At 37.4% G+C, this 23768-nt stretch overlaps 1 protein-coding gene across 2 annotated transcripts; it reads left to right on the top strand.

Annotated features, from left to right (window-relative positions):
- The first annotated feature begins 814 nt into the window (after positions 1–814).
- On the top strand, positions 815–23499 carry LOC105038188 (phosphatidylinositol-3-phosphatase myotubularin-1). 2 transcript variants are annotated; one of them, XM_010913904.4, is made up of 20 exons: positions 815–979; positions 1072–1245; positions 1351–1419; positions 2426–2500; positions 4475–4546; positions 5891–5960; positions 7421–7470; positions 8960–9249; positions 9420–9493; positions 9693–9756; positions 9874–9939; positions 10225–10324; positions 10450–10563; positions 13628–13797; positions 15453–15537; positions 18777–18995; positions 20885–20944; positions 21068–21132; positions 22086–22365; positions 22546–23499. In XM_010913904.4, exons 2-20 carry the CDS (start codon positions 1198–1200, stop codon positions 23059–23061), a joined length of 2487 nt encoding a protein of 828 aa, XP_010912206.1. In that variant the 5' UTR covers positions 815–979; positions 1072–1197; the 3' UTR covers positions 23062–23499. The 2 variants fall into 2 exon arrangements, with proteins under 2 accessions (XP_010912206.1, XP_010912207.1); XM_010913905.4 differs by having other exon boundaries at positions 842–979; positions 1152–1245; positions 22546–23223.
- Positions 23500–23768: the final 269 nt, after the last annotated feature.

Genomic DNA, 23768 nt, shown 5'->3' with positions numbered 1-23768 from the left:
TAGAGATGAAAGTCAAGGGATAAGAAATAACTCTCTCTTTATGAGCCATTGCCTCCTTTCTTTATTTAAATTAAATTTACCATAATCATTCTTTCATGTTTGAATTCCTCTTAATAGCAAATATACATAACCGTGCAGAGTTCAAACTTTTATAAAATTGCTTGACACGTGCCTGTTCATGATGGAGAGACTGATTTATATGTCATATCAGTTAGCATTTTTTTATCCAAAAATTAAATTTTTATTTTTCACCCACTTCTTGGGATTTGTTTGGGTGTGCCAAACAATCATGATGTTTTATATTTAACATCATCTGTCATAATCTGCTAACATGGAGTTTCTTGATTATGGGATGAGCCTCAAAAAGTCCCAAGGATATAAATTTAGAAATCAGTACGTTGGGTAAAACTTTTTCAATTTTTATTTTTCTCTCTTTTTATCATGTGCAGAATTTTTCATTCTTGAACTTTCTTTTCGTAGCAAGCGAGCACCTCCGTAAAAATCTCAAGTACTAAAACTCAAAAATTTTGGATTCATAAAGAGAAAATCAGGATTTTTATTTTTTTTAAAAAAATCTAGAATCAAGCTATCAGGCTGACTTTTTAAACCCACAAATCTCCCCAAGAACGGCCCGAATTTACTTTGGCCCAGCCTGCAGCCCAACAATGCTAAGAATCCAGAGCCCAGAACTAGACTCGTATATGTATGCGCATGTACATAGAAGACGGTGGTACTGGTACAAGTACGCGTATTGGCGGCGGCGTTAGGCGTCACGCGAGGAGGAGAAAGCGGCGATCACGTGGGCATCAAGGCCGCGACGGAAGGGGAACCGGGGGAAGGGCAGAGAGAAGGGAAGGAGATAACGCTTCCGCTTCCGCTTCCGCTTCTTTCGTCGGTGGTGCGTGTCCCCTCCTCTCCTCCATCGCAGGCACGCACGCATCTCAGTCTCCCTCCCTGCCTCCCTCCCATCCCTCCGTTGGTAAGAGCCCCCTCTTTTGTGTATATCTTATCTCCTCTTTGATTTTGTTCTATTCGTCTGTGTTATAAATGATATCATATGATACGATTTAGCATTATCAATAATCTCAACGAGGGGAAGAAGAAAGGATAGAGAATAAAGCGCATCATACCTTCCTTCCTCCTTCCGGTAGGTCGATCGATCGCGTTGCATCAGAGAAGAGAGAAGAGAAGTTAGCGATGGAGGGCGTCGGGAGCTGGGACGCCCTCGAATGGACCAAGATCGAGGTTTCTCACCTTCTCCTTCTTTAGAATTTCCTTCCTAGGGTTCCTTTCGTCCTCGCTTTTCGCACGCGTCTTTTCAGCTCTCCTCATGCCTCTTTGCTATTGCAGCCGGTTTCTGGGTCGGCTTCGCATGGCATGGCCGAGTTCCTGTTGGAAGCCGAGGAGGTTATCGTCCAGGTACTCCCCCCCTCCCTCCTCCATCTCCACCTGGATGTTACTTCTAATTTATCATCGACAGACTTGGCGGTTTTCTTGCGATTTCGAAACGTTTCAGTGCGTTTTTGCCTCCTCTAACCCTATCGGGCGTGGGCATGAACCCCGTGTTATTCAGAGCTTCACGCATGGTTGAGATTTTGCGTCGGCTTTCGCCTTTGTGTATGTATGGTGGGGGCAGGCCCCCGACACAGGACAGCTTCTGCTGTGGTCCGGAGCAGTGCTTTGGAAATTCAACGTGACCTTTCTCATATGCATACGATTCAAGGTGCTGAAAAATCATCATACAGGATGCCACCAGGGGATTTCGTAACCCACGGCTTTGCTGCTGGTTGTAGAATATCAAATGTGGAAACATCTGCACAGGAAGGTGTTATCGCATCACTTCAGCAAAGCCTATTGATTGTCAATAAGACTCTTCTCGTACCTTGGACCTGTTGGCTTCTTTCCATGATCTTGGAAACTTATGTTGCTTCTGGCTGCTAGTTATAGAGCAGCAAATGTTCAAAAATCGACCTGGAAGACGTTATCATGTTTCTTTGGGAAAGTTTATTGATAATCGATATAACCCTTGTCATACCTTGGACCAGCTAACTTCTGTATTAAGTTTCTTAGGAATCCTGACCTGCTTTGCCATCCTATTATGCTTGAATAATAATCAAGTGCAAGCTATCTAGGAGATTCTGTAGCTTGCCCCATGATGGGTGGGCCAGTTGAAAGGATGATAAAATTATCTAAGTAAACCCTGTTTTCCTCCATCTATGTAGGTTGTTAGCCATTTTTGCATTTTCTTGTGATAATATTTGATGAATCCTTTGAATTCAAATTAGAGCTATCTTTTTAAATCAAAGGCATGTATTATAATTACTGTAAAATGATTAGCAGAGTTGATTCCATTAATGAATTTTGGTACAGAGCGCTTTGATTATTTTGGTTTCTGCTGATAACTTGTTCTTCTAATTACTGCTAGGGTCAAGGTGTAGTTCTAGTAAATACGAATGAGGCAGGTACATTATCAGTGACAAATTTCCGCCTTCTTTTTGTGGTAAGGAATGCCAATTCTATACTGCCATTTTTTACTTTGGAAGATGCCTTGGTTTAATGCACACACAGCAAACCTGTAGAGACTAGAAACACTGAAATATTTACACTTTTTTGGTATATTGCCTGCTGAATGGTCATTGGGTTTGAAATTAAATAAAGATAAAGTATGTATATTTTTTTAAAATGTATTATTGGTCATAATTAAGGTGTGGTATCATACTCTTTTGCTGTAATTTTGTGCTGGATGCATAAATCATTATCCTTTTAATAACTCTCATTCTCCATTTCATAACATTGTGGCATAGGCATTCCAATCACATTGCTTTCAAGTTTAAAGAATTTTGGGCCCCAAATAAAACTTTTGACATATAAAACAAAAATGGATGTGGTTAAGATATTGGAACTAGGCAAGTCTTATTGCTCTACCATGGGGAAAGAACCTTCCAGTGTTCTCAAGAAAAAAAAAAATTCTAGCAATCTCTGTTCTTGGTTTTTCTTAAAAGTAGGAAAATCAAACCCATTTTTTCATAACTGGATATCAATGCACTCTTTATTAATAACATAAAAATGCATTAACCTTTCGTCTCTAATGTGGAGAAGATAACATCGTTATCCTCATCATTTTATGTTTCTTCCCACCATCCACCCATTAACCTTGTCTTCTCAAATGTGTAGCTGATATCATCATCTTTAGCATTTTACAATGCTTCCCACCATCCACCCACCACTTCATTGGAAGACTTATTCTTTGGATCTCTGATTTGATTTCACAATCGGCTGCCAGCAACTGCTAGTTCACTGATGTTAAAAGCATATTACATACAATTTATTTCTCGTAACCTCCTTATTGTTATTTTTTGTTTTTTACATATCTTTTTCCGTCAAAGAAGTTTTAATTATGTACTTCTTACTATCTCTTTGTGTTCTTAACTTGGCTCTATACTTGTTTGTATGCTCTGATCCACCATAGAAATCTAGATCCTGACTGAGTCCAGGTCTGGAGAAATGGATTTAAATATATGAAGAATTCTGTGATTTGTTGTGTCCAGAATCCTAATTGTGTGATTTCTAACTTTTATAGAAGAAAGGATTAAGAAAAAGAGAGAAAAAAAATATAGAGGAGATGATTCTTTCTTTTTGCTTATGAGTTTCTACAATTACAGCTATGTTGACTGCTCATTTTCTTGGAATTTCCTTATTGCCATATTCTGCAATTTATCAGTACTAAATTTGGCCAATCAATTTGACAGACTCCCTTTATTTTTTTTTCCTGGAATATATTGGGCTGCATACAGTATCCAGTTTTTCTTAACCCCCACCCTTTGCATGTGAGAAAATGAGACAAGAAAGTCTGTAGGTCCTTTATCTTAAATTTAAGTAAAATCAGCTTTTGAGAAAATGAGATAAGAAAAGCTGTATGATCTCTGTCTTAAATTTAATCAAAATCAGCTATGAGATCTGCACTGGCACACAAATTAAGGGCCATTAACTCTAAAGATTCACCCTGATCATTGTACCCTCGCCTTACATTGTGATGACATTTAAAACTGACATTAAAACCTGCAATTCATATATTGTTTAAATTAATCCTCATACACAGCTATGACAAGGAATCTGTTGTTTCCTTAAAAACCAATTCCTCCTGCCTTTTTCATCCATTGCTCAGCTCTCTTTGTTTCAATCAACTACCCTTGGTTAAATGGAGCTTGTTGCTGAATTGCTTTTGCTTGAGTGCCAAGCAACCTTTACTGCTGTTTTCAATTCTCTCTTATCATCTTCTTGTTTCTTTGATAATGCTGAATTGTGCTTGCTTTGGACTTGATTTCCATTTAGCAATCTGAATTTCAAAAAGGGCTGCACTATGCATTAGAAATTGAAGTTTGTTTTCAGTTGCCTTTATGTTATGCATGTATGACCGCCTAATTTGGGCCATATATTATTTTCTTATATTTCTCTTTCTGAAATTCTTTTTTAGAGTGAGGTTTCCAGGGACATAATTGAACTTGGCACCATACCATTGGCAACGATTGAGAAGTTTGGTAAACATGTAAGATTGCTCAACAACTTGATACTATTTGCTTTTCTATGTTTTCTACTTAAAAATTGCATCATGACCTGTGAGCAAGCATTCTATAATCTGCATATGATGTTTATCTTCTTTAAATCGCTGCGGTAATTGTACTGAGCTTGTTTTACACTAGGGATGCAAATGCGTTGAATTGCCTTTAACTTGAGCTACAACTAACATGTATGATCTGGTTTGTACCCTAATCTGAGACATGGTCTTGGTTCCAAGGGATAACTGCTTTACTGTGTGCGCTGGGACTAAGTCAAAAAAAAAAAGAGGAATCGGGATGAAAGTTATGAATGACATGGACTAGACCTCGATGAATGATACTGCCTTCAATATCCCTTCTGAGAAGAAATTATGTTTCACTTAATCTGCTCCCTTTCTCTTCTGGTTGGGCCAGTGTTCAAACTTCAAAGATGTGGACCCATTTTTAAGTGATCTCTATTCCCTTGCTATCCCAACTTGAGATGGAGAAAACATGAAGCAGAAAGTTAGCTGTTTGTTCCAAAATGACCAGTGATCAAAGATATGGTCCCATTTTTAATATTTGAATTATTAGTGAGGGAACATTTAAAATTCAGTTACTTTTTAGCATCTTATTTTATGCTTTACTTGATTTAAAATGGCAAGCTGTATCAGAACTTGTGGCGTTACTTCTTTTGGTTATCCAATGCTTATGTGCTATATCCATTATATATTTGGTTTACTATTTTTAGGATTTTAAGATGCTTTATACTTGTTCATATTGTGATCTGATAGCATAAAATTACAATCTTGAAATTTACTGTCAGAAATTTTCATGGGAAACTAGGTCAAGCTAGATTTTGGTCATTTCAAGAAGTTCATTTTGGCATCGTACTGCTAAGATCTCTGATATTGTTGTGCAGGCATGCATGGCCTTAATTCTCAAATAGGGTATGGGCTGTTTGTTTCATACTTTCTTGCTATTATTAAAAAGTATATTACCTGGTTATGGTCCTGGCAATCTGCGATCCTAGGAAGTGTAAATTGGGGTTGGGGATAACCTTTAGCTTGTCTTTTTGCCCAAAGAAGTTGCCTCAGGACTCTAACCTGCATCACTGCACTTCTCAGCTTAATTTTTTTACCGTTGCACCAAGCAATGACCTCTTATACTTTCGTTCTATTAAGGCTAAAAATTGGGATATACATTACAATGTTGTGCCCTTGTGATGCCTTTGTGCATGCCAAACTTGAGTTAAAAGTGGATAGGCATGCTAAGCATTTAATGTTATGTAATTTGAATATATTTAAAGTTTTCACCATTTAGTGAGTTACTAATCTGTCAGTTGAAATGTTTAGATTGTGAAGGTTCCTTCAGCTCCACGCCAGCCTGATAAGACACCATCACGGCGCCTTCTTCAAGTTATTGGTATGCTCATGGACTGCTTGTTTCAGCTAAACTATATATATATATATTAACAATTATAGCCAAGACAATTATATAATTGATATACATTATGTGCTTGTTATTACATTATATTGATGTTGATATTTGTCCATGCCCTCTCTTTTAAGTCTCAATTATAAGTTCATTTGTGCTGTGCAAATCATGCATATATTATGATTTTGATCCAAGGAACTAATCTTTATTGAATTTCACCATTTTTTTTTTACTTTCATTCATGTGCTAAATTACAATGGGTTAATTTTGTAGTTCTATAAATGCTCTAAATGCATCCACATAGTCAGATTGAGTATCTTAGTGTTGCTCAAGGTCAGTGGAACTAGTACTAGGTTCGTATCGGCTAGCAACCTGTTCAGTATGGTACCAACATGTATCATACCGAGCCGGGGCATGCTGAACTCGGATGCGCGGGGGGAGAGAGAAGGAGAGGGATGAAGAGAGAGAGGAGGGAGGAAGAGGGGCATCGGCTAGCAACCTGTTCAGTATGGTACCAGTATGTGTCATACCGAGCTGGGGCATACTGAACTCGGAGGGGGGGGGGGGGGGAGAAGGAGAGGGATGAAGAGAGAGAGGAGGGAGGAAGAGGGGCTTAAGGAAAGGGGGGAGAGGGAGAAGGAGAGGAAGAGAGAGTGGGAGGGAGGAGGAAGAGCAGGAGAGGGGGGAGAGATTTATAGATAGGTAGAGAGAGAGAGGGGGGCCTCATGGAGAGGGGGAAGAGGAAGCATGAGAGGGAGAGGGGAGGATGGGGGCTTGCCTTGGCATTGGTCAGCGTCGAAGAGGGGAGAGAGAGGAAAGCAAGCAAGCAGAGAGTGCGAGTGCTCTCTAGAATCTTCAGCTGGACGGGGTTACAAACTGAACCAACCCACTGAAGTAGCCTGATTTGGTGTCAGGTTGGTTTGGTGAATGCTGGTGCTGTTGGCTTATGGCTAGTTGCTGGCACGACACATTCTTTTTCATGCGATACTTAATATCCATGTTGTGCAGTGGGTCGGTACCGAGCTGCTAACCTAGCACCATCTTGGTATCAACTGAGCACAGGCTGGCACTAGAAAACATATCAATAAAAGACAGAGATTAACAGTGACATATTAGGTTCATTGTTTGAACTCTTAAGATATCCCTATTGCATTAAATAAATATTATAAGTCAAAATTCCTATACACTAAGAGAGTTTGACTTATCTGTTCCTTATAATTATCTTTTATTGCAACGATCAAAGGATAGTATTTCTTTGTGCTTAACTTGTAGTTTATCATCATTTACACGAAAAGCTATCTTAGTTATGTGAAAATATTGCTCATGCTTTTGTTATGCTTGTAATTCTATGAAATGCTGTTTACAGTTTGAAAACAAATTGGAGGCAAGATACATTATCGTTAACCAGCATAGTTGTTTGAGAACTTATTTTTCCTTTCTTTTTGCAGGTAAAGATTTGAGAATTATCGTATTCAGTTTTCGACCTAGAACCAAGCAGGTCATTTCCAAAGAATTTATTTTATTTTATTTTTTGTGGGGGTGCATTAGGGCTGTCTAATGAATAAGCTGTTTGTGAGCAGCTCATGTTTGGCTCGATACCCAGCTCGGTTTTGACTCACTCATACTACTATTGAGTCGAACAGGGGCCCCATTTTTTTAGCTTGATTTGTTTGTGAGCTGAATGCGAGCTAGACCAAGCTTGCTAATTTCCAGCTCGATGTGGCTCAAATATAAATTTAAAAAAAAACATATTACTCAAATAGTAAAAATAATTTTTTTTTTAATCTCAGTAAAAATAGTATCTTTATCTTATTCAGGAATTACTGACATAATCTAAGTAAGCAGGCATTTGTGTTATCCATTAGATCTTAATCTAATAGCTCTTCATGCTTAATAGAAATCATTTTCAGTCTTCAGATCTCAATGCTTACTTATTAGTTATCATTTTAGCCCCCAACTATGGATCCAATGGTTTGAATAAGTTAGGGTTGATTATATCCACCCATGTCTATTCCCAAACCCTTATCCCCCTCAATGAATGATGGCCCCAGTCTCCCTCCCAATTGTCCTATCTTTGTTTTTTCTCCTTGTCCACTAATCTCCAAAATCCAAACTTCATCGCAAACCCTTCCATGGACATTATGCCTATTGAGTTTAAGACTTCCTTTCTTCCCCTTTCTTCCTGCTTCCCCCATGATGCAAGTGGTGATGGAATGGAGATTGACGAGACAACAAGGCTCTCTGGTTCATTCTAGCAAAGGGCTCTCCTCAACATCTCTTATCTATAGCAACATCTTCCTCTCTTTCTTTGTTGACTGACAACCTCTCCTCTTTTGGGTTTTCACGCATCAAAAGAGGATAAAATTTTGTGCTAAGCTAGCCGAACTCGAGCAGGCTCGGAATATAACAAACCAAGCTCAAGCTGGCTGTTCCCAAATTGACTTGAGATCAAGTCTGTTCGATAGCAAGATCTTGCTTACACATCTAACGATTTGTTATTTGAATAGCAAGTTCCGAACACCACCCTCCTCTCTCTCTCTCTCTCTCTTTCTCTCTCTCTCTCTCTCACATTTATGTCTTGCATTAGGATTTCTTTAATGGCAACAACCTGCTACAGATCTGTATTTCATATTTGTATGAAAACATGAAAGCATAATGCTATGACTTGCCCTAACTTATGATCCCTTATTGTTTTACCCCAATTGGAGAGGATGAAAAGAACCACCAGGTGTTTGGTTGCACATCTGACAGGTGTTTGGCTTTTCTGTCTAAATGGGAAAAGGAGAGAGGGTACAAGTCATGGTGTTGGCTGTCATAGTACTGCTAGAATGTGAAATTTTATAAGACCTTGAACTTTTAGCAAAATAATTTCTTTTGGTTCTTGTTACAGTCATAATTGTTCCATTAGATGCTGCCTAATGAATTAAATATCATGCTTTCTTATTCTTTTATGTGGCAAAGTCTCATGTCTGGCATACCTCTTGCAGAGACGTCAAGTGTTTGATGCTTTGTGGAGATACACGAAGCCTGCACGGTTGTGGGATCTTTATACATTTATCTGTGGTCCTTCAAAGTTTGGCAATGACAATCCAAAACTGCGGTTAATGAACGAGTATTATCGGCTTCTTGGGGTGGGGTCTTTCCATGGATCAAGTAGCACATTTGAAGATGTTTTGTTTTCCATGTCTAACGATTGGTGGAGAATTACTACATTAAATTCTAGCTATACTCTCTGTGCAACTTATCCTTTTGCATTGATTGTACCAAAGAGCATCAGGTATTTTGTGGAGTTTCATGCTAATTCATGTTGATGGTTTTGGCTTGCTGATATGTAGTTTATTGATGATATTCTCGAAGTTTTCTTGAGATAAAAAATAATGTAATTTTAGTATTTTCTGATGCTAATATTGCCCTTGGTTATGTGGTTTTTTGTTTATCTGATACTAGTGATGAAGAAGTACTGCAAGCTTCTACTTTTCGTGCGAGGTGTCGGTTGCCTGTAATTTCATGGTGTCACCCTGGTACAAGTGCTGAGGATGCATTTTTTATAATTATTATTTCTTGTGCATCCTTTATTGCAACTCTCTCTCTCTTTTTCCCTCCCTCCCTCTCTCTCTTCCTTTCCACGTGTGTATGCGTACAAGGCAAAGCAAAACTTTCATAGTCAATTGCATTTTTGAAAATTGTGCAGTGGAACTAAATCTATTTAATGTGTTGTAGGGACTGGAGCTGTTCTTGCTCGGTCATCTCAGCCATTAGTTGGTCTTATGATGAATCTGAGGAGGTAATTTTTCCCAGTGCTTGGTTGCTGCATTCTTGTGGTTTCTATGATGAAAATTCTGGATCATCATGTCCCGGTATTGGAAATACAAGTGACTGACTTTTGTTAATTGTTATGCAGCAATGCAGATGAGAAGCTCGTTGCTGCACTTTGCACACAAACTGCTGGTGGGAAGGGGCCTCGAAGGTAATATTTAGTCTGTGCTGTAGCTCCTCCCCCTCATGTGACTTTATCTTACAGTAATTTTTTTGCTTTCATTCTTAGTTAAGTATATTTTAGGGCAACTAATTATTTAATTGAACTTGTGATATTGCCTGTTTCTTTCTTTGCGTCATAGCCTATATCTGATCTTATCTTTTGATATGACCTTCTTAATACGCATGCCCAAATATTTTTTGCTGTATGTTACTTTGTTTATTTTTCTCCTCTTGGTTTCTTCTTTCACTATGCAATGCCTTAACATAAATACAGGAAGCTCTATATTGCTGATGCGAGGCCTAGAAAGAATGCATTAGCTAATGGGGCAATGGGAGGTGGTTCAGAATCATCTTCTAACTACTTCCAATCTGAGGTCTGTCTAAGGTTTGGAATATGTAAATATGTCATACTTTGTTTTGTGCTACTGTCAATTGCACTGTTTATGCTGTTCTCTTATTTGCATTTTTTCCCTTTTTGGTTTTACAATTTCCCAACAAGGTTGTCTTTTTTGGGATTGATAACATCCATGCCATGAGAGAGAGCCTTGCTCGCCTTAGAGACTATGTGGACACTCATGGTGCAACTTCATCAGATGGAATGTCGTCCTTTCTGGTAAGTTGCAGTCCATCATGTAAGCCTTTTTAATTGGCAGATCCTCTCTCACTTTGTCTTTCTTGATTTATCATATGGCAATACTTTTCTTTGTACCCTGAAAATTGGTGTATCATTATTAATATGTACATATTAATGTTTATTCTACATTGTAGTGACATTGGTGTCATGTATCAACACCCATACTTGCCTTGTATTGTTTTCCTGGATATATCTAAGCAAAGAAGTTTATGTTTTATAGGAAAAATTTCTAGAATAATTTATTAAATCTTAAATTAATGTATATTTTCATACAATTTTTTGCAATGTTTGACCATTGTATTATATTATCTTAGAAATAACAAAAATACATAAGAAACACTAGAAACACTATTTATGAGGCTATCTTATATTCAGATGCATATAAAATTTGTTGTAATAAATGTGTCTTAATAGTTGTTTCTTTTGTAGGTTAATGATTCTATGTTTTGTCTTTAATCCATGGCAAAAATGTCCTTTGCTTATTTGAGATTTGTCTTTCATTTTTTGGACTTACTTTCTTTGTTTTTTCCTTTTCTTTTTTTTTTTTTTATTGTTGTAATATAGAATATGTGCATATAAAGGCATTTGTAACAATCTTTATACGTTGCTTCTTTTCTTTTTGAAAAGTGTTTTTGGAGTGAAAGTCCAACTGTTTGATTGATTAACTAGTACCAGTGCCCAAACTTCATAACCTTTATCCTATAAATATGGGTTTGGCTTTCTTAATCCTGTTTTGCTGATGGTTCTTGTTTAAGCCCAAGACCTTTAAAATAGCAAGTAATTATCCCTCCTCACTAGTTCCATTTAAGCATCCATTGCCATCCCTCTCTCTTTTCTCTCTCTCTCCCCCCCCAGCTTGTATCCTTCCTTCCTGTTAAGCACATTAATGGCCTCTTAGCTGCATTATCATAATCTTGCCTCTGTGATTGCATGAAATTGCCTACTTTGTAGATCATTATGCGCCTATGCCAATGGTTAGGACTTAGGACCGCTAATCTGATGATATTTAATGAATAAAAAGCCATTTTTTGACTATATGAGTGGAAGTTTGTCTGAACATGACTACTAGTTCTTTTCGCTCTGTCCCAGCAGTATGAGCATAGCCTGTGGGATTCACCAAAAGTCTAGGCCATTGACTAAATGTGCTGTCTTTTGATGGATTGCATGTTATTCACATTGCAGTTCCTTAGTCCATCTTCCCAAAGTATCATAGTTGGCATAATCAACCATTGTATATGATATTGGGGCCTAATCTGATGGTTACGATGCATTTGTATGGAGTGGGTTGGCTACTGGAAACTTTCAAGTCATTGAACAATTGTTTGATCATGCATTTTTTTCATTTCAGTCTGTTTGGAAATTTTTGAACTTGTTTGTTCTTTTTAGTGGCTTTTGAATATGAATAGTCTATTCCAAATGCTGACTTTGGATGTTTTATAGGTGTCTGTCTTTTTTTACAAAAAAAAAAAAAAAAAAAAAAACTATGGAGATGGTGATCAAGGACTTGATTGTGTCTTTATTTTTGATTTGCTCTTTCCTCATTTCTTCTCTAGGTTTTCCTTCCTAGCTTGTTTATAATGGGCAATTTTTTATTAGCCTCTTCTTCCTCCACTTAATCTCTTCTTTCTCCAGTCACCGGTCAGGCTTTGGATGATACGACAAGGTTCGTGGTTGGTGTGGCAATGGAGATATCTGATTTTGGAGTCTTTCATGCATGCCCTTGATTTTTTTTTTTTTTTTTAAGAACTCTTTGTGTTAGGTTCCTTGTTCCCTAATTATAATAGTGAAATTAAAAGTGGTTATTTTAAGAATTTTAGAAAGCGAAACAGTTAATAGCTAAGTTGGTTTGGTGGCTTGAATGTCAGTATCCTTGGATGAGTTTATATAATATCTGTTGCATCTGTGGTATAGTCTGTTTTATGCTCATTACTGTGTTTTATGCTGGTCCTTGGGAGTTTCTTTTGTTGTCTCGGTATAGTTGTTGTTTGGCAACAGATTGGTTGTTAGATATGACAGATATCTAGGATAAAGTGAACTGTGTGATTGTGTTATGTTTACTTGCAGAGACGGACATGGTAAAATAAACTTCAGAACTCTAAATCCAGTAATTTAAACACATATGGTAAAATAAACTTTAGAATTCTAAATCCAGTAATTTAAATTGTGCTAGAATTCTGTGAGTAGTGGACTTGAGTATCATCTAGTTGTGTCTTGCCCCACTGAGCATGAGGGTCCCAGGCTTGAGCATTATACCATTGAGATAGAAATTTCTACTTTGACAAATTTGAGGAATGTATATATGTACCATTTGCTACATGTTTCATTAATAGAATGATAGTTCTAGTCATCTCCCTTCATAGTCCACTATAGATCCTCATATGTGCAGAGACAAGGATCAATAGACAGGACATCTGTCACCAGACAAATGGACATGCAAACTACGGACTGTGTACCAGTATATGTCGAACTGCTATGCGGTAGCTTTGTGATAAGGATTCATTGCATTGATCTGGGTGATAGTTTGAGAAATTATTCAGAACTGCCTAAGATTTGAGTTTTGTCTACCATGCGGGCGTGTCTATTTCTTGCCATTTATTGTGTAATTTTAGGTAGTTGTCTAATTGATAAGTGCAAGTACGTGGATTTGGCTAGGCTGCAAGTTCTTCATGTTATATATGTCTATGATTTACTTTTCATGTAGTTAACTAATTTGTCTTTTGAGTCCTGTTGAAGATGATTTGCCCAATCAAATCTATCTGTAAGGTGAAGCAATTTCTAGGTATATTTGAGTCAACCGTTCTATGTTGTGTCGAGAATTTTTTCCAGGTCTTATGCTGCATATATTGACTGTGTGTATTATCGTCTTGTCTTCACTTTTACCATGGGAAAGAACATTTGTGCTTGCTTGGTACCATTTTAGCTGCTATAACATGCTTGAAACTTGTTTTGAGCCACATATTGAAGTTAGCTATTTCATATGTCATATGAATCCCTATTACACAGAGACCAGAATTTAGTGTGACTTTCATCATTTTTTTGGCAGAGAAATGGTGGATGGACTTGGGGTGGAGGTAACTTAAGCAGTATGTCAGCTTCTGTTTCAACTCTTGGAGACAGTGGCTGGTTAATCCATGTCCAGAGCGTCCTGGCTGGTTCTGCTTGGATTGCTGCACGTGTTGCCCTAGAATCAGCTTCAGTTCTCGTACATTGCAGGTTTCATTCTCTTTTGATTTTTGTGCTTTTATAGTTGATGAGGCACATGCATCAATATGCTGTGCAAACATTAACACATACATATACATATATACATACACATATGTATGTATGTATGTGTATATATGTATGGATTATAATGTTAGTAATGTTACTATATTCTTGAGAGGATAGCTGGTATAGTCCTTTCAACTTCAAAATGAATGATAGAATATCCAAATACAAGATCTGAAGCGTTGAATATGATTTACATTATATAAAATGTCTATAAACCAAAATTCATGTGTTTTGGTGGTCTCTAATCTAATTATTAAGTAGGTGGCTAAAACAGTTTTAATAACATGATATGCTCCATTTTACTATAATCTAATCATCAAAACTTAGTGAACTTAAATCTATCCGTGTTTTAAGATGTATTTATATCATGATCCATAAAGTGGATTTTCAATTTTTCTCCCTTAATCATCTATTTTTCCACACTGGTGTATTCATATTGTTTACTTTGGTACTGATTTGACGTATAGGTTAGAGACCACCAAAATATATGAATTTCAGAGAAAAGGACCTCTCTGTTATTATTTCAAGAGCACCTTAACTCTATGACACACACACACACACACACACACACACACACACACACCAGTATTTTCTTAATTTAATTGGCAGTTATGGTCAAGTATGCACTGTATTATTCATTCTCTAACAAGCTAAATCTTGTCTCTAAATGAATTAGAAACTTGAATAGGCTCGAGGATGACTTAGAATCTATTGAATCATTGACATGTAAAATTGCCAAAAATGTTGTTACATGGGATTTTAATTAAATGACCCTGAAGGCTGATAGGTGATGCTATGCTTGCATCCTTTGACATGGGAACAAAGAAAGACGAGAATTAGGAGGCCACCATGTTATTCATAGGTAAATGTAATGAAGTTTTGTAATGACAGAAATTCTTAGAATTACACATTAAGGACGTTATACTTGGAATGTACAACAGGTTTATGGCCTTTTTAGATGGCCACCCAGGTTATCCGTGTGAACAAGCAAGTGGGATTCAGGAGATGAGGTGGAAAGATGAAGAAACTTGAAGGGATCATTGTGGATGCCATGATCATGAGATTTTAAAGATACCAAAATTCACCTTTTGAGGTGGATTAAGGCATCCAAACAAGCCTTTAATGTTGCTTCCCACTGTATTTTTTTTACCCTATAGTTTAGTCTGTCCTCTAACCTTTAGAACATTTACCGTGTTGTGAATGAAGATGCACAATGATATGACTTCTATTTTATTTTTAAAATAAGTTTCTAGGAGATGAGACAATATATCTTTTGTTGTTATGTTAGTGATACTCTTTGCCTATAATTTGTACTATATGCGTGGATTTTTTTAGTTAAATAAATGATTAGGATTACTATCTATTTACAAGTAGTACATATTTTGAAAACAAAAAAAGTAGATAGATCTATATTTGCTCCTACCAAGCATGATATCAATTAAACAGTTTACCTTCAACAATTTGTACGTTTAACAGTAAAGATTTTGTTATTCTCAATTTAATTATTAAAATTGTTAATTTAGTTGTTGGATCTTGATTATGATGAATTCTATGATGCTTCTGTAAACACTGTTTTTATCCTTCACTTTTTTTTGTAGTGATGGGTGGGATAGAACAACACAGTTGGTCTCACTTGCTAGTTTGTTGCTTGATCCATACTATCGAACATTCAAGGGATTTCAGGTATTCACGGGAAATTACTTTCCATTTGATTGTTTTGCTGAAGGTTTTGCATATTTTAATTTTAATTTCGTATTTGAACTCTGGTTAGTTTCATTTTTAACAAATTCTTCTACTTAAAGTACACCTTTGTATTCTTTACCTTTAAAGGAACTTTAGAGAATATATTGAAGCCTCTGTTTCTCCAGTGAACAATGAAATTTCAATTTATCAGTTACCTAATAGGTTTTTATTGTCTATTTTTGAAGATATCCATCATAAAATTCTCTTGTACACCATTTTATGCAATGATTTGAAACCTGGTTGACCCAAGCATTAAGGTACGATCAATTCAATACAGTACTGCTGGTGCCATACTATTTAGACAGGATAATACCGGATGTGGTATTCCAAAACTAGCCTAGGCTAGAATGCTTTGTGCAGCCTAGCCTAGGCTGCTCTGTCTTTCTCTCTCTCTGCCACAGGGTGTTCGGGCCCAAGGTGTTTTGGACTGAGAAAGAGAAGGAGAGAAGGGAAAGAGGCCAAATCTGGACCTTCTACCCATTATTCAGTCTTCTCGAAGTTAGATGATCATGCAGATTGAGAAAATTTGCAGCTTTCCCCTTTTTTTAGCTACTAATGATTAAAAATGAGAATAATAGGGAACTTCATGCCATTTTTTCCTTTGGCATGAAATTTGAATATGTTGTAGGTTGAGCATCGCCGCAACATTTTTGGTTTTTTAATTAAATTATATATATATATATATATTTGGTTTAGTTAAATTATATTTTTCTTGATTAAGTTAATTATTAAAAATAGCAATAAAATAAATTTGGAGAGTTCCATCACCTTTATAATACACCATTAAAATCCACTTAAACATGGAAAAAATCACTTAATATTTGTTTAAGATAACAAAAGTTAAAAAATTAGCAAAAATATAAAACATAAAATAAAAGGCATCTTGGCAGGGTAAGGGATGCAGCACCATCAGGAGAGTTAGTATGATGTCCTAGTACATTGTCTTTTCCTTTGTTAGTATTGGTATATAATTCCTTTGGTCAACTTGTTTTAGTCAATCTGTTCAACTTGTGACCTGCCAGCCTTTGCAAGTCCAGTTGGAGCAAAACCTGATAATCATTCAAACCCGCTTGACCCAGTGATTCAAATTATTGAACTTTGACCCAGTCAGGTCAACTGATTATTGGAGGAGGAGGAGGAGGTGGGGGAGGGTGGGGGTTGGTGTGGAAGGAGGCCATGGGACAACAATTCTTTTATCCCCGGTGGTTGTAGGAGATTTGGGTCGATGTCACAGAGGTGGCCACAACCAGATGTCATAGGAATGAAAGTGGGGAAGCCAGATCTAATGGGAAGGAGGTGGTGCAGCTAGATTTCATGGAAATAGAGGTGGAACCACTTGATGTTGATGGATTTATGGATGGGCCACCAACTCTTGGAAGGAGCCGATGGCCAGATCCAAGGGAAGCAACCTTACTTGGGAGGGGAGGGTGGGAAGGTGAGATCAAGGTTAGAAAACAAGTGACTCAAGGTTGATGTGTCCTGTAATTTTTTTTGACTTGGGCATGTTAACTCAGTAACTTGAGTGAGTCTCTCTCTCTCTCTCTCTCTCTCTCTCTCTATATATATATATATATATATATATATATATATATATATATTTATTTATAATGTTGTATGCACATGTTTCTATAAATCAGTAAAAAACAAGTGATTGATCCAGGCACCTATGATTTTAATTTGAATTCAGTGTGCTCTAACCTATACCATATTGAAAAGAGCGACTCTTTGTGTCTCATGAATGGAATATTATTAGATTTACAAATAAAACTTTGTTATGTAACAATCATCAATGTGGTTACTATTGGAAGTAAAAACATGCACATAACTGATTTCAATCCCCTATTCGGCATCCAAATCCAAATGTAATCGGATCTTTCTAATGCCCCAAATTTATTCAATCTTTTTCACCCCCAATCTATTATGTCCGATTTTAATTTATTATTATTTATTTTATTTTTATGTGTTTTGTAATACTTTTTTATCAAATATATTTTTTTGCTTCCAAATGAACAAGTCATGTGCCTATATGCTAGTCTTCTATGAGTAATGAAGAGTATGTAGATATCATAAACTCAATAATAGCAGCTATGTGCAAAAATCCAATGAGAGAATAGCATTACCAAAATGGTCATCCAACATACCAAGTTACCAAAATCAATCATGTCCAATCCATTTAGTCTAGAAAATATGCAAACTCCAAATCAACACAAAAGAGAAACAATGGATTGCTGAGGCAAGTATTTCAGGTTTCCAGCCCTTTGAAATGCTAAGTTTTGAAACATTGGATTAGTAAGGCAGCCCAAAGGCCACCTGGTCATTAAGTTCGTTGCATTGTAAATTGATGTCAAGTAATATAGTATTTAATGTCACTAGCATTTTAACTTAAAGCAAAAAGAAGCTAGCAAATGATGGTTGGTCCTCATCATATATCGGCTTGGTCAAGTTATAATTCATCATGACTCATTTAACTGAGTGACAACCCGTTCCAACTTTGCTGAGCTAAGATTCTGAACAAACAAAAATTAAGAATGTGACTCGGCCATTTTTGTTGACTCACTGATTCAACCAATTCATGAAAGACTTCTCAAGAGTAATTTTTCTTATACTAGCATCATCGTGACTTTGACTGGGTACCCTTAGTTTGTGACTCGATTTGGCCTAGTCAAAAGTTTACTCATTGAGTTTCCCATTCTTGGTGAGATGGGAAGGGGCTCAAAGAAGTTGGGTGGATTGGGGTTTGTGGAGGTGAAAGAGAAAAGTGATGGTTGAGACTGAAGCATATAGACTAGAGAACCTTGGGTCTTGACATTATGGGAGTGACAAACTGGGACTTGACGACTGGGCCCCAATAACAGTTCGGTCTTTGTCAACCTTGCAGAACACTGTTTTTGGAATAGGGATGCTACATTGAGCCAGAATACGATTGTGCCGTCTCAGTATGCTTTCAAGTTATATTAAATTTGGTGTAATAATTTGGTTGGAAAGATGGCATTCGAGTTCTTAAATATTGTTTTGTGAACTCTGCAAAGTGACAGCTGAAATTACAAATTTGCTAATTTGTAAACATTCATTTCACATATTTTGAATATTTAAAGACCTTTTAAGTGCAATCAGGGTATATGGTAACTTTGTTGATACCAACATTTTTTCTACTTAGAATTTCTTTTATTATTTTATAGGCTCTCGTGGAAAAGGATTGGCTTGCATTCGGGCATCCCTTTTCAGACCGCATGGGAATTCCAACTATGTCTGGAAACAGTACCACACCTTTAGAACTATCCAGGCAAGCTTCTGGTGGGAATATATCAGCATCACCAATGCGGATCCCCTCAGGATCAGGATCCTTAGCCAGTAGTTCGTCACATGCACAAAACAATTGCTCACCAATATTCTTACAGGTATTTCATCAGCAAATTTTTAGCTAAATTGTTAGTGAGTATAATTTATGTTGTTTGTATCATTACTTTACCAAATGTTTGGCTGTTTCTTTCGTCATCTGCACCTTAGTAAAATTTGCTTTCAGGCCATTGTCATGTATTCTGGCTCTTGTTTTGTTAGTATGGAGGGCGAGCCTTGCGCAACAGTAAGGTTGCTCCATTGTGACTTGGAGGTCGTGTGCTAGAAACATGGAAATAACCTCTTTGCATGCAGGGATAAGGTTGTGCACATGACCCTCCCTAGATCCTGCAATGGTGGGAGCCTTGTGCACTAGGCTGCCCTTTTTGTTTTGTTAGTATAACTTGTTCGACTCTCAAATTGATGAGATTGCAAACAATTTCAAATTATTTTGTTTCTTATATTTGTTGGGCCTCTATGTGTGTTGGACTGCAGATTCATCCAAAGGGTACTAGAAATAAACAGTCATATGCTTTGGAGGGTTTCAAACAAACATCATATGTTTTGGAGGCTCTGACTTATGTATGATAAGTGCAATTATGCAAGGAAATTAGCATTGGGAAGCTCTGGGCAATGTTGCCTTACCTCCATAAGTGAACAAACTGGGCAAAAAAAATAAAAGGGTTCCCAAAAGTATCCATGGTTTCAGATCTGAGTCATTCAATTTTGATGTGCACACTGCAAGCAATATTAAACTGCTTTTTAAAAGGTGGATTAAATCTTTTGGTTGCCGATATTTTGGTCTATTACCAGACACTAGCTAATGATCAACAGCAAAAATGACTTGGGATTGGCTGAAGATGTTTTGGAGGTAGCAGTGAGCAAAAATTGCTGTTGACAAAGGACAGTGCTCTCAAAAGGCAAGCCTTGGAAGTTCATTTAGAAGGCTTGCAGGACAAGAATAAGTAGGGATGTTGCCATGAATGATTAAGCAAGTAATGATTGTAAGCAAAGAACGTATTGCTCTCCTGGGTACATCTTGATAAAATTACAATCTTATAAAATACAGTAACATACCAACTGGAGGAAGCATGGTATTTATACATACTGCACACAGCACGGAGCTTAATAGAATGGAACATGTACATACATAGTTAAATGCAAAATTGTGAATTTATGACCGATTAGCCCTATGTTCAAATCTTAACAAATTGTTCTTTTCCTCATGTTCAACTGGTATAGGAAGCTATTGTGCCGAGGGCTTGGCTTTGAGTTGTGATTCAAATTTCAATGTTGTGTTGTGCTTCTGTTCTTCAATATAAAATAGTATTTCCTGTCAGGTGGTGGAGAGAGAGAGATGGACAAAATGATTTCATAAATCAATGTCATAACAAAGCTATTAATAAAATCCTACAAGTTTGCCGCATGTGCTATCACTTCATGCCTTAGGCTTCCCTTATGGTTAATATTGTACAACACTATGCTGTCTGACCATGAAACATATTCCACAAAGTAATGAAGTGGTAATGGATCTAGTGATGTTGTTTTTTAAATTAGTCTTTGCTGTGCTGGTTATTTTTTACCTTAGGTTTCTTTATGGTTGAGTCTCATGAACTTCCAATGCCATTCATTTATGTGAAATGTTTCCACACCCACTCTCTTTCTCCTCAACATGCTAATGTGAAACAAGAATTTAAAAAAATACAGTTTTTGTCATTTTCCATGTAAAATGACTTGTTATTTTTGTTATTGCATTGGGCTACTCATGCCGAAACTTGTAGTGCATTTCTTGTGACTGCATATATTTCCTGAACATGTGCTTTGGTAATCCCTCTAACAGACTTACTGTTTTGACTTTTTGTGTTTCATAAAGCACCTGATATTTTCCTTCTTTTTTTTTTTTAATTGTCTGAACTTAGTTTCTTTTCTCTTATGTGGGCTTGGTTTGCAGTGGGTTGATTGTGTGGCGCAGTTGCTACGGATGTATCCTTGTGCGTTTGAGTTTTCTTCGGTAGGTGTTTTTGTCTGCTTCATATTTGTCAGCATCTGTGCATATGATTATGGGTGTTGAGCATTCATTTAGCTGTCCAATTGGACAACCTCTAGATCACTAATTTCAATTATGCATCTACAGGCTTTCCTAGTTGATTTTCTGGATTGTGTGCTGTCTTGCCGCTTTGGAAACTTCTTATGTAACAGGTATTTTCTTCATCGAGTTTTATCTAATTTTGAAAACTATTATCAATTTAGAACTATTGCTGCAGTTGCCAAGAACAGCATATTTTTGTCAGTCAACTAATTCGCATTTTGACATTGATCAAGGATTTTATATATTTTATTGTAAGAAGAGATGATTGAGCCTGCATGATGCTGGCAATATTTTTAATCAACGGAAATTGTGGAGTGTTTTGGTTTTAGTTGTCTCACATATTCTGTAAAATGGTACTGTAATAGTTAGTGTCTATATTGCTTGCTGGTGCATGTGATGATTGTCGAAGGATTTAAGTTTGGCAGGCATGCGTGTGCTGTGCCTTGGGCACAGTATGTGCCATGCTGTTCCTATGCTCGGCATGCTTGGATGTGTGCTCTCACACAGCCATGCCGCATGCAGGTCCACTCCTTGGCATGGTTTGTGCTGGTCTATTCTGGCTGTGCCAACCAGTACAATCTTTGCATTTACTTTGTTCTGTGCTAAAATGCTGTCCTAGTTTTTCGCATCAGTTGAGGTTTCTTTTGTTTTCTGAGATCCATCATTTCTCTGGCTATTTCCATCTGCTATTGCAAACTTGCCAACAAAAACACTGTTTCATAAAATATATTTTCTAATGGTGCTACGAACTATTTGTGCTAGATTGGTCTTGTGCTGTTGATTGACATTTTCAATTGGTGATGATATTTCATGTCTACTTGATGTGCTTTCTATAGTTTATGCTACATTTTTGGCAAAGAAAAAGGCAGCATCCTTTTCTCAGCCAACGGTACTGAATTTTCATGAGAAAGCACTTATGCTTCTTATTTTTCTTTTGGGAGATCCAAGTTGGTGTAATTACATAATGCTAACTTATGAGATTGGATTTATGCTGGTAATTAGGGTTTCCCTTTTTCACTTTCATTGCTGAAGTTGTGGATACTGGTGGTTGTTTATATTGTAGTGAGAAGGAGAGGCAGCAGTCTGGTGCAACCGATGCTTGTGGGTGTCTGTGGATGTACTTTTCCAATCTGCATTCTTCTGAGGGCAGCTCTCATGTCCACTATAACCTTTTCTATGATCCGGTGAAACATGATGGTCCACTATTACCTCCGGCTGCAGCATTAGCTCCAACAATTTGGCCCCAATTTCATTTGCGATGGGCTTGCCCTAAAGAAGTGAGAGCTGGGGAGCTTGAATCTCAATGGCGTATTTTGACTAAAAAATATGCTGATATGACAAAGGTACTCTTGCTTAATCTTTTGAAGGGTCGGCCAGCATATATGCAATTTGCACTTGTGTGTTTAATAACCACATAATCTTTACCATTAGGATGAATTGTTAGATGTAAGTGATTCTAGGGTCCAGATCTCAAGTATCTTTTCTGATATGCACGTACCACTCTTCTTTCTGAGAAATCACAGGCAAGGGAGACAGCAGAAATGAAGGCTAAGGATCTCAAAATGAGCGTGGAGTCTCTAGCTGCAGAATTGCAGAAGGAAAAACAGGCCAGCAGTTCAGCTTTAACAATGGCTAGAAGAGCTAGCAGGGAGAGTCTAGCCATAAAACGGGCCATACAGTCACTTGGGTGTAAGGTGCACTTCTCAAGTAATGGAAACCATGCAGCTGATTCTGGAAGTACACCGCTAGAAACAAGGGAGGTATTGACCGGTTATTTCAGAGGAGACTCTGATGCTGGGGGACAACTTGATGAAAAAGCAGATTTCTCGGTGACCATTTCAGCTATTGAGGATAGCATGGTTCCTGACCACCCAATCAATGAGGTATGCGAGTCCTTGTGTCCTTTTCGCACAAGGGAGGGTTGCAAGTGGCCGGATGCTGGATGTGCACAACTTGGTAGCCAGTTTGTTGGACTGAAGGCAAACTTTGATGCATTCGATCGGCTTTCAATTTATGATCGCTATTTTGGATCGGAGTAGGATGTCCAGAATGCTATGTTCTCCATTCCACCTAGGAATTTATGGTATGCAGAGGACACTAGGAGCATCATTGGTACATCGTCATTCACATAATATTTGATCAAAGAAGTTACCAGTGACATTGCAGCACTTCAAGCGGCGTTCAATTTGTGGGTCGGATTTTTTAGGCGGAGCCACAGATTATGGTTTGCAGATAAGCAAGCTTGAAGAAGTACCTATAGAAGGTTCTGATTACGTGCATAAAGGGCCATCTGGGGAGCATGACAAGACGTCCTCATGCTCTGGAAGCTGGAAGAAGCATCAGTTAATTTTTTTTTGACAGATGGAGGGGCGTTGGTCAGTTTTGACTGTACATACCATCTAATTTTTTTGAAGCCGATGTATAAAACTGCATAGCTAATAAATCAATGTTGAATGAAGATCGACTTAGGATGAGAAGTGACCTTTTTATCGGGCACGCCGCAGTTTGTGGAACGATCACTCACCAAATCTGTACGTTGAAACCTATTGGGTCAGGACCATTGCTTTACAATATGCCGTACATGCCTCATTTGTAAATAAGCTCTTTACAGCATAAACATTGTTTATCCAGTTTTATGCTTTTGAGTGATCGAATGGGTCCATGACGACCAAATTAAGATCAGCAGATGAAATTCAGAGTAACCCTGAGGTTGGAAATAAAAAGGCAATTACAAGTGAAGTACAAT

Source organism: Elaeis guineensis, chromosome 1 (genome assembly GCF_000442705.2).
Source record: "Elaeis guineensis isolate ETL-2024a chromosome 1, EG11, whole genome shotgun sequence".
NCBI lineage: Eukaryota > Viridiplantae > Streptophyta > Magnoliopsida > Arecales > Arecaceae > Elaeis > Elaeis guineensis.
Note: the sequence above shows the minus strand (reverse complement) of the source record. Positions and strands in the feature narration are given on the sequence as shown.